Here is an 11977-nt window from a genome sequence, read left to right as displayed (position 1 = left end):
AAGTACCCAAGGAAACAATAACAGAAGTCAATACAGCCTCTGCTGAACCCTCCAATCCCCATATTTGGAAGCTCTTTACCGACAGAGCTTCCAGCATTGAAGGGTCAGAAACAGGGCTAGTCCTAATCGATCCTAATGAATTAGAGTTCACATATGCTCGTCGCCTTGAATTTCAGACTAAAAACAATGAAGCTGAGTATGAAGTATTGATTGCTGGGCTCAAGCTTGCAAGGAAAATGGGTGTCAAAAAGCTTCAAGTCTTCACAGATTTGTTACTTGTTTCAAACCAAGTAAGTGACAACTACATGGCGAAAGAACCAAACATGAAGAAATACTGTGAAAAAGCTAAAGAACTCATGAATTCATTCGAAGCATGCTCAGTCAAACAAGTCCCAAGATCACAAAACAAAAAGGCTGACGCTCTAAGCAAACTTGCTTCATTAACCTTTGCCCATCTCACAAAAAAGGTATTGGTTGAAGGTTGAAGCAATCATCTCTCCAAGAGCTAGAAGTAAAAGATGTCATCACCGATGAAGGAACAAATTGGATGACACCGTTGATCAAATTCCTCACAAATAATGAACTACCAAAGGATCAAGTGGAGGCTGAAAGGGTTCAAATAAAATCAAGACAATATGTGTTGCAAGAAAATATTCTATAAAAAAAAGGATATCTTGCACCATTGCTTCATTGTGTCGGCCTGGAACAAAGTCAATACTTGATCAAGGAAGTTCATGAAGGAATTTGTGGAGCTCATTTCGGCACAAGATCAGTAGTCTCAAAGTTCATGAACCTTGGATACTTCTGGCCAACCATGCATCGAGACGCAAGCGAGCAATTGAAAAAGTGTGAAGCCTGTCAAATACATGCTCCAGTGCCAAAAAGTCCAAAGCATGATTTAGTTCCTATCTCATCTGCTTGGCCATTCCACAAATGGGGAATGGACATCGTTGGACCATTCCCCCCGGCCAACAGAGGAGTCAAATTCCTCCGAGTAGTGGTTGACTACTTCACCAAATGGCTGGAAGTGAAGCCATTGGCAAAGATAACAGGAAAACAAATCAATGATTTCGTGTGGGAAAGCATAATTTGCAGATTCGGGTTAACGGGGGTATTAGTCACGGACAATGGTAAACAGTTTGCTGAGAAGCCTTTCAGCACATGGTGCAAGGAATTCCGAATAACACAAGTCTTCAGCTCAGTAGCCTACCCCCAATCCAATGGGCAGGTTGAAAGAACAAATCGAAGCATCGTTGAAGGCATCAAAGCACGATTGGGAAAACATGGCACCAATTGGCTTGAAGAACTCCCAAACGTGTTATGGGCAATAAGAACCACCGAAAAAACAAGTCACAAGAAAACACCTTATAGCCTGGTGTTCGGATCCGAAGCTGTAATCACAGCAGAAATAGGAGTTGCAACAAAGAGAACGGGTTCAACATTGATCTAGAAGCAAACAAAAAAGAGATGATGTTGAACTTGGAACTCCTAGAAGAAACACGGGATCAAGCAGCCATTCAAGAAGCAATGTATAAACAAAAGATGGAATCTTATTACAATGCCAGAGTCAAGCATGAACGATTCAAGCCTGGTGACCTAGTCCTCAGAAACAACGAGGCAAGTAAGAAGGAAAGCGAAGGAAAACTTGGTCCCAAATGGGAAGGACCATATGCCATCCTCGAAGCCCATAAGGGAGGATCCTATAAACTAGCTGATTCAAATGGCAAAAAGCTTCGCAGGCATTGGAATGGCAAAAACCTTAAAAGGTTCCACGTTTAGAAAAACATGTGTTAGAAAAATTGGCAAAGTGTTGTTTTTGTTCCTTTGTAATTTGCACACTTTGATGAATGAACAACGAGGTTCTTGTTAAAACTTGTCATTTTATCCTATGATCAGGTTGAGAACCTAGCAAAAAACTTCATGACAAGGGTCATGTAAGGGGATGAGCTCTCAGGCCACATCGCTCAATAGGTTCAAGGGTTGAATAAACCTATATAAGGGGTGAGTTACTAAATCAATACAACCCCATGAGACTTATAAAATTTTCAAAAACAAACTTATCTCATAGACAGGTCTGAACAACCTTCACCAAATGTTCCTTAAGCCTTAGAAAATTTTTCTAAAAAGCAAATCATAACCAATAGGCTTACGAACCAAGATCAAACCAAGGAAAATGATAGATAGGATAAGTGCTATGTCTTCTTGTTAAAAATACCAAGGCTAAGTGACTGCAGCACTGAACCCTTCAAGGTATAATTAACATAAGGATAATGCAAAACCAACAAAGACAATTCCATAAACATAAAGACAATCGAAGGGACAAAACAACAACACAACAATAAAAGGTTGTATGCAACTTGGTGACCAAAGTACAAAGCAAAGCACCAAGTCACAAACAACAAACGACAATCAGAAGCCTCGAAGGCTTCAAGCTACAAGTATCTAACCAAGCTGCCTTACAAAAATATATAGCAACATTAAAAAATCACAACACAAGACAAGTAAGAAAAGTTAACAGCATAGCATAAGAAGCCTTAAAGACCTCCAAAACCCACATAATAAACAGTCATAAACAAACCTTAACGGTTTGTAAACGTGGAAATTGTTCAAATAGCCACTAGGGCTAACAACTATCAACAGAAACCTTAAGGGTTTCTGCAAAACCTAAATTGTTTTAAAAGACATACAAACCATGAAATTGTTTTAAGGTGCTAAGAAAGCTACGAATGTATTGTTCAAACATCAGCAGAAGGCTTAGAAGCCCCAGAACCATTACCTTTACCTTTTTTGGCCTTCTTTGCTTTCTTAGCCTTCGAACCACCATCACCTCCAACCGCTGAACCTTCGAGGCTTGATTCCTTGTAAACATCAGCATCCTCTGAAAAGGTTTCCTCAATATCTCCTGAAAGAGAACGCTTCTTGGACAGGGAATCAAGCACTTCAGCACAAACCTTTCATTTAGCCCATCCGGCTTCAACTCCTGTAAGACGGAAAGAGGTTTACCAAAACAAGTTGAAACTTAACTTACATATGGGTAAGTCAACCTCTCCATCTGCTGAACAGATTCCTTAAAAACTCTGGAAACATCAGGACAAAACATTGGAGTCTGTTTTAAGGTCTGACCAGACTCGTGAAGTTTAAAACCAGCAATAAGGCCCAAATGTTTCCCATAGTTCAGCAGTTTGGTGGAGACCTCTCCAAGAGAAGAGTTGAATTAATTAGAATGAAGGAGATAAGTGACAACCTGTTGAAAGCCTTGCTCAATGAGCCACTCACCAGTAGCTCGAGCGACTAAAGCCTTCAAACCTTCCTTCTCCTCATCAAAGGCTTTCTTTTGATCATCTAAAGCCTCCCTATCGGCCTTCAACTTTAACTTGTCTGCTTCAAAACTCTTCTTGAGGTCATTCATCTCAATCTCATGCCTCCTGGTCAACTCACCAACCTTCTTCACCCAAGCTTCTTCTTTCAAAAACCCATCAACTTCCTTTTTCATCACAGCCATGGAGGCCTTCATTTTATCCTTCTTCTTTGTAACCTCTTCATACTCCTACATCCCTTTCGTAAAACGGGTAACACCCTCAGCCAAAAGGGCAGAAAGGTTGCAAGAGCTCAATATCAACCTTGAGATAAAATGGTCACCCTCCATCTCCGAAATGGCATCTCGGACACCAGGGGGAACAAAATGGGCCAACACATCCGCACAAACAGCAGGATCCTTAAAACTGTCTCCAACTTTCACATCCCAGTTGGGAACATAAACCTCTTCGGCTTCAGGCTCCTCCAAGCCTTCAACGCTTTTACCCGATAAACCCTGAATAGCAGGTGCAACACCCTTCTTAACCAAATTTTTCTTCTTCCCAGAAATCACCAACTCCTTTTCCTTGCCTTTCTCCACACCACCTTCAGAAGCCTGCTCCGCGGACACCTCAATGCCATCACTAACGTCAATGGCCTCTAAACTAGAGGGTTGATCAGCACTTTTTAAACGACGGTTTGATCGACGGACATAAACCTTGGAACCCGGAACCTTCATGAAACCCTTGACGTTTGGAACACTCACATAACCGGAACCTTCGAACCTACGCTCAGATCCCCTAACAACTGCATCTTCACCAGGTGTAGCCGCAGCATCCCCAAACACGACATCAGAAGTGTCATCGCTCTTCACAAAATTAAGTGCAGACATAACTACAAAACAAGCACAAACGAAGGTTATAAACAAACAGGAAATAGGAACATAATAGCACAACAGAACAAATGCATACCCTGCCCATCTCTCATAAGCATTGGATCTCGATCAGGTTTGTCCCACAACTTACTAATGCCCAACAACACTAATAAGGGATCAGGAAAGGGACGAACCCTCGAAGGACACTCCCGGAGGGTTTCAAGAAAACGAGTATTTATCTCAAGAGCAGAGGGTTCAGGTTCGTTAAGAACGGCATCCGGATGTCTCCAAACAAGTTTAAAAGGAACAATCTCATCGGAAACCCAGAAAAACCGGTCTTTCTAAACACCAAGACTAGAGACCATGGATGAAACTAAACAGGTGTCAACTTGGAATGTTTCGAATGTGAACCAGTCACCATTCTTGGCTAATCGAAAAAAGCGATGGAATGACAAAAGGTTTGGATTATATCCAGAAGCCCGACACAAAACTTCAAAATGCAGAACCCTAGCCAAACCCTGAGGGTGGATTTGGCCAAACGAAACACAATAATATTCTAAGATATTCAACACAAAGTTCGAAAAAGGGTGACGGAGATTTGAAAATTCAAAATAGTGACAATACAGGGAAACATAACTGGGAGGACATTGATCGATTGAAACATCACAACCCGGTGCAACCGGTTTAAACCTCAACCCAATCCCCCATTTTAAGGAAAAAGCTTCTACTTCTACTTGGGTTAATCGTGAGAACGATTTGGCAAAATCTTTATGAGCACCCATACTAAAAGAAAATAACCAGAAGAATGGAAATCAAAACTAACCTGGAGGAAGAAAAAGGAGTGAACTTGAGAGAAATTGTGTAGAAGTTGTTTTTCTTCTAAGGGATAAATGAAAAATAAAAGAAAAACGGATGTTATCATTACACGGTAGGTTATTAAACCGCCGCCTAACAAAAAACTGCCACTAGTCACATCAACTGTCTCTTCAAAATTCAAAAACTAAAAATCTCAACCGCTGTGAACCTTTCAAGCTTTCAAGCCTTGAAGCCCTCAAACAAAATAAAACAAATGTACAAAAAAGTCAGAAGTATTTGTGCTTACACCCAAAAACCTCTGACTTGGGGGGCCGATGACGGGGGTAGCTCAAACCTCAATAAAATAACTAAGAATACATAGTAGCTTAAAGGGTTAAAAGGTTTAAAGCACGGGAACTAAGGTGAACAACACATGTACAATAATCAGTCACCTCACTGATTACTTAGACAACGCTCCCACAGCCGCAAAAGCAAAGCGTGTGCACAGGGTGTACTCTTTTATCCGCAGGTCCAAACGCTTCAACCCCTAAAAGAGTAAGTCCTCCACTGCAAGCAGGATTCACTAGTCAAAGGTTTCTCATTTGAGAAACCTCCTTCCCTATAAAAGACACTTCATTGAATACATGAAAAACATTCCAGATCAGCTCTGATTTCCTCGTATCTCTGATCTTCCTTCTTGTCTCTCGAGAACTTGTTTCATACATGTCTCTCTTCTTCATTCCAACACACACAATATACATGCTCTTGCATCCAAGGCTGAACACCCTTCAGCTAAGGACCTTGAGTAAATAATAAACATAACTAGTGAACCTCTCTCCACATCTTGCAAACGTGGGGGGACCCCACGACCTGCGTTAGGAAAACTTCAACCCTTAAAGCCTTTTGCCTAACCAGTCTGATCACTACTTCAGGTCACATTCTCGTTGTAACAACAGTTACCATCACTAACGTTGTCACCTCCACGCCGCCACCTACCACCACCTCGTTGCATTGTCCCGACCACCAACATTAGGGATGACAATGGGTCGGGTTCAAGTCGGGTATTGGTAATCCCATACCCATAATTGGTTGTAAATCGTATCACATACTCGCCTGGTATTACTCGGGTAATTACTCATCGGGTATCAGGTATACCCATTACTTTGTTAAAAGATATACGTTGATATTTTCAAATACATTTCTTTGCGATTATAATCATTATATAATTTAATTTATAAACCAACTATTATAAACAAAGAATGTACATCACATACATATAAGTTATATCATAAATTAATGATAACTTTATAATACATATACACTTACATGTATATACTTCACAACTTATAAAATATAAATCTATTATCAAATACATATATTAAAAGAAAACTTAATTTTTCACATTATGAACATACTAAAATAAAACACTAATAGACAAAGGTTAATAAAAAATAAAAATAAAAATTAAAAAATTCAGGTATATAGTTCGGGTAAACGGGGATGTGGTTTTGGGTAGTCGGGCCGGGTATCTCCTAATCCCATACCCGACCAATACCCGCGAAATATTTTACAACTAATCCCATACCCGACCTAATACCCATCGGGTATCGGGAATACCCGTCCCATTTGAAGAGTTGGAACTAATGTTGGAGACGAGAGAAGAGATGAAGAAAAAATATTCCAAGCACTAGGAATTTTTTTATGTAATCGGTTTTTATTTAAAAAAGCATTACTAAAAAATATAAATTTGTTTTTAAAAAGAGTAAACTGCCATTTTGGTCCCTGTGGTTTGGCTAGTTTTGCCACTTTAGTCCAAATCCCAAACTTATTACATCTGGGTCCCTGTGGTTTGCATTTTGTTGTCATTTTAGTCCAAAATCCAAAACCCCCCCCCCCCCTTTTTGACTGTTGAAAGCTGTCTATTTTGTCCTTTAGTGCAGGGGCATTTTGGTCCATGTTAATTTATTATAACATTTCAATAATTAATAACATCATCTTCAAGAACATCATCAAACTTCATTATCAAAACCCAGAAAATCCAGAAAATCAAGAACATCATCTTCAAGAAAATCAAGAACCCAGAACAAAACCAGAAACCATCACAAAAATCAAAATACAGACAACAACAAATCAAAACAAAAACCGATTTGTAAAAAGAAACGAGGCTCCAACAACAAATCAAAACAAAAACCGATTTGTAAAAAGAAACGAGGCTCAGATCTGTATCTTCAAGAACATCATCATCAAAACCCAGAAAATCCAGAAAATCAAGAACATCATCTTTAAGAAAATCAAGAACCCAGAACAAAACCAGAAACCATCACAAAAATCAAAATACAGACAACAACAAATCAAAACAAAAAACCGATTTGTAAAAAGAAACGAGGCTCCAACAACAAATCAAAACCGCCATGGCTGCAAACAGAGGTTGCAAGCGCACTTGCCCTCCTCCGATTCTGCCACGCCAAGCTGCGGAAAATCTCAAATGTTGACCCAATTTTGACTCGGATTAGGTGAAATCATCACAGCCTCGTGGTGAATAAGGACTGGGTTCACAGATCATCATCCATCACAAAATCACAGATCAATACCCACCAACACCCGAAACCCACCACCACCAACGAACACCTCCACCACCGGGCAGGCCACCACTACCGCCGTAACCACCACATCAGCCTCGTCGCCCCCTGCTGCTTAACACCGCCACAACCATTAAGATCCACCACCGCCATCGTCTCCACCATCCGCCGCCGTCGGCAGATCCAGTCGCCGGAATTCCTCATCTCTCTCTCACTAACTCACTCTCTCCCTAACCCTCTCTCTCTCCGAAGGCGGCAGCAGCGCCGCCGTCTCCGGTAAGCGACTGTACGCCACCACCGTCTTTCTTCCGCAAATCAGTATGCTGCTGAGTTTCTTTCTAGAGAGAGAGGGAGGAGGTGGCGCCGTGGCGGTAGTGGTGGTGCTATAGAGAGAGAGAGAAGAGAGAGAGAGAGCATATTTTATTGATCTGGGTAATAAGAGAGAGAGAGAGAGAGAGAGCTGATAATCTTTAATAAGAGAGAGAGAGCTAAAAAAATAATCAGTTTTCAATTTAAAAAATGACCAAAATGCTGCAGCACTAAAGGACAAAATAGACAACTTTCAACAGTAAAAAATGAGGGTTTTTGGATTTTGGACTAAAATGGCAACAAAATGCAAACCACAGGAACCCAGGTGTAATAAGTTTGAGATTTGGACTAAAGTGGCAAAACTGGCCAAACCACAGGGATCAAAATGGCAATTTACTCTTTTAAAAATTTTAAATATGAAGGTTTGGGCTGGCCACGCCCCAAACCCCCGTCCCACCATACCGTCTACAATGTGGGTCAGCCCAACAAAGCACACCCAAGCCACAGTCTAAATATTTGATACTGTTCTAATAGATGGCTTTTGATACTGTTCTAATAGATGGCTTAAATATTGGTATTGATCGCATAATTCGCAGTATTTTAAGCAAGTATAATTTGATTTTTATTAAATAGTCTACACATAAATATCTCATTTTAAAAAAGATAAATAGAAACATAAAATAAAGTTTTAAACACGCAAGAGTGCACGGTCAACCAACCAACTTTAAGTCATAATTTTTTTTACTACTAAATTAAATATAATTTATTGCCAAAGAACTATTTAAATAGAAATAAAAAAATATACAAACCATAAAAACTATTTAAAAAATAAAATATTCTTTTTGACAAATAACCAAAAACAAATAGGTTGTATTGGTGAGACTATAAGACCCCCCTTCACCCTCTATTCACCTGCAAACAACCTCAATAAAATCCTTTAAATTTTCTCTGTTATCAAACACAGAGTTATGACGAAGGTATACCCTAACGCCGTTATTCCCCAGCCTGCCACCGTCACCGCCCCTACCCGTGGTCCCCTTGTCCTCACTATTTGGAAGAAGTCTCTTCTCTTCAATTGCCATGGCTTTACCGTCTTCGATTCCAATGGCAATCTTGTTTATCGAGTCGATAACTACGCTGCTGGAACCAAGGCCGAGATCCTCCTCATGGACGCCACAGGCCGCTCTCTTCTCACCCTCCGCCGCAAGGTATTTTTACGCCTTCATGTGCATGAAACACTTTTCATTTCATTTTTTATTTCACATTAAAACAAGTGTTTCCTTTCATATATTGTTTTGTAATAGATATATGTATGTATTTTGTTTTTTTACATCGATATTCATTTATTGAATCTGCCCAGTCCAGTGGCAGATCCAACAGGGGTTCCTTTTACTAAATTCTCAATAATTTTCACTAACTTTTTTCCAACCCACGAACCTCTGGATCCGCCACTGGTCCGGTCAGTGTCTGAAAACATTGCTTACCTACTAATTATTTGATGATTAATCCGACAGAGGTTAAGTTTAGTGGACAACTGGACGGTGTACGATGGAGAAACCGCAGCGAATCCTAAATTCACAGTGACAAAACACGTGAATCTCCTCAACACAAAGTCCATAGCTCACGTGAACATAACGGGTTCCAAAACAAAGAAGCCAGTATACGAGATCGAAGGCTCATATACGCAGAGATGCTGCGTTGTCTACGATGAAAAGCGGCGCCACGTAGCTGAAATCAACCGCAAGGAGGCGGTTGGAGGTGTGAAGTTCGGTGGTGATGTATTTCGTTTGGTTGTGCAGCCGGAGATTGATCCAACGGTTGCAATGGCACTAGTCATCATCCTAGATCAGATGTTCCAATAACCGTTTAACAAGATTCGATTGGGATTAATCGGATCAACTGACAGTGCTTATGGATTATGATCATGTCTGAATTGGTACGAATCAAAACAAAACTTTTTTAAGGATTTTGTTTTTGAAATTTGGTGAATTGAGGGCTTGGTGCTTTTGGTTTTTATATAAAAGATCAAGCTCAGATGGAGTATGTGTGTATGTATTAGTGTATCAGCATATATACCATCATCATTTATATATAATGAAGTTTGATGTTGTAGATATGATTTGGTTTATTTTGATTTTTCTTGATTGATGATGATTATTGCTTATTAGCGTAGATATTAACTTATTCTATTTGCTCTATTTTATTTAAATAAAAAAAATTTTCTTCGGAGATAACTCTTACATACATACAAAATTATTCTATCAAGGTTGTAAGTATTAATTATTATTTTTTTAACGGAAAAACTTCTGTATAAAATATAAAAATATATAGATAATTAATTATAGAACGACAAAACAGTCATTGTATTAAATATTTCTTGAGATGATTGAAATTAAATAGTTTACTCTGTATGCAATATTTTCATCTGAAAATAAAATAGCTATAATATAATTTAGTATGTTAAAAAAGAAAATGACCTTTAAAATATTATAAACTTCTTAAGAGATTTCTAAGGGTGAGCTAACTTTTGTCCTCCGTTATTTAAAAAATTACTATAATGTTTAAATAAAATTTTAATTCGCTTAACATATTACTAAACTTTTACAATCCATTTGATTCTTATTTTTCATATTAAATAGAAAACCAAAACTTTTAACATATCACATTTATTTTGAATTAATAAAGTTTATTTTATCAACAATATCTATACATATAATAAAGTAAATCATATGGGGTACACATGGCGCTCTATGAGGTGATCTCAATAGTTTTTTCCCGCCTAAATAAATAGATATAGATAATATTTGTTAATAAGATTTAAATAAAAAATATATTATTTTAATCCATAAATTTTATCTTTTTATCTTTTACCCTAAACAAATTGATATAAATAATATTTGTTATTAAGATTCAAATAAAGAATATATCCTAAACAAATAGATATAGATAATATTTGTTAGTAAGATTCAAATAAAGAATATATTATTTTAATCTATGAATTTTGTAAGTAAATCATATGGGGTACACATGGCGCTCTATGAGGTGATCTCAATAGTTTTTTCCCGCCTAAATAAATAGATATAGATAATATTTGTTAATAAGATTTAAATAAAAAATATATTATTTTAATCCATAAATTTTATCTTTTTATCTTTTACCCTAAACAAATTGATATAAATAATATTTGTTATTAAGATTCAAATAAAGAATATATCCTAAACAAATAGATATAGATAATATTTGTTAGTAAGATTCAAATAAAGAATATATTATTTTAATCTATGAATTTTGTATTTTACTATTTTTGTTCTATTTATATTTATCCTGTCTTTACTTTATAATAGGTACTAGCTTCCAGACCCGCGTATTACACGGGTTGAATATCGCAAAAAATGTAAATCATAAGCGTTTATATAATCATTATCGGTGAAATGACCTGGACCTGAATAATCCAGTCCTAAAAACCGAAGAACCCAACCCAAACTAACCCGGACCTAGATAACCCATACCCGACCAATCCGAACTTTAAATAGATCTGTTATCAGGCCACTTTTTTCAAGTCAAACCCCAAACAATTTGAACCGAAAAACTGAAACCCGAAAAAAATCCAGAAGAACACCAGTAATAGCTACCCCAAACATATATAAATTTAATATAATTTTTCTTTTTAATTTGGATAACTATTTCTATTTTTTTTTTTCTCATCGGCCACATATATGTTCCACACATCTTTTTTTATATATTTTTTATAAACTAATTAACAAATCATATATATCCTTTAAATTTATTATTATTATTATTATTATTATTATTATTATTATTTCAAATAAAATATTTAAATCTCATTCATCATCACTTCCTATTTTAGTGGATACATATACATTAATGGATATATACACATCGAAAGAGATATATAGTTAAAATTGTTGATATTTATATATTTTTAATTATAGAAAAACATTAAAATAAAATATAAATAAGTTTTTTTTAGATTGAAAGAGAGAATGACACGTGGCATTTATTTGATTCTTTTATTATATGTTAGATTAATTAATAAAATTGAATTATAATAAAATAAGCATAGATAACTCATGACATCTACTAATTTTTAGATTTTTAATGTAAA

The 11977-nt window shown here is 37.1% G+C and overlaps 1 protein-coding gene across 1 annotated transcript; it reads left to right on the top strand.

The window, feature by feature from the left end:
* The first annotated feature begins 8751 nt into the window (after positions 1-8751).
* On the top strand, positions 8752-9979 carry LOC110889699 (protein LURP-one-related 8). Its single transcript, XM_022137260.2, has 2 exons — positions 8752-9059; positions 9366-9979. The coding sequence occupies exons 1-2, from the start codon at positions 8820-8822 to the stop codon at positions 9711-9713; spliced, it is 588 nt and encodes a 195-aa protein (XP_021992952.1). The 5' UTR covers positions 8752-8819; the 3' UTR covers positions 9714-9979.
* Positions 9980-11977: the final 1998 nt, after the last annotated feature.

This window comes from Helianthus annuus, chromosome 11, assembly GCF_002127325.2.
Source record: "Helianthus annuus cultivar XRQ/B chromosome 11, HanXRQr2.0-SUNRISE, whole genome shotgun sequence".
Taxonomy (NCBI): domain Eukaryota; kingdom Viridiplantae; phylum Streptophyta; class Magnoliopsida; order Asterales; family Asteraceae; genus Helianthus; species Helianthus annuus.
The sequence above is the reverse complement of the archived record's forward strand: the minus strand, read 5'-3'. Positions and strand labels throughout refer to the sequence as shown.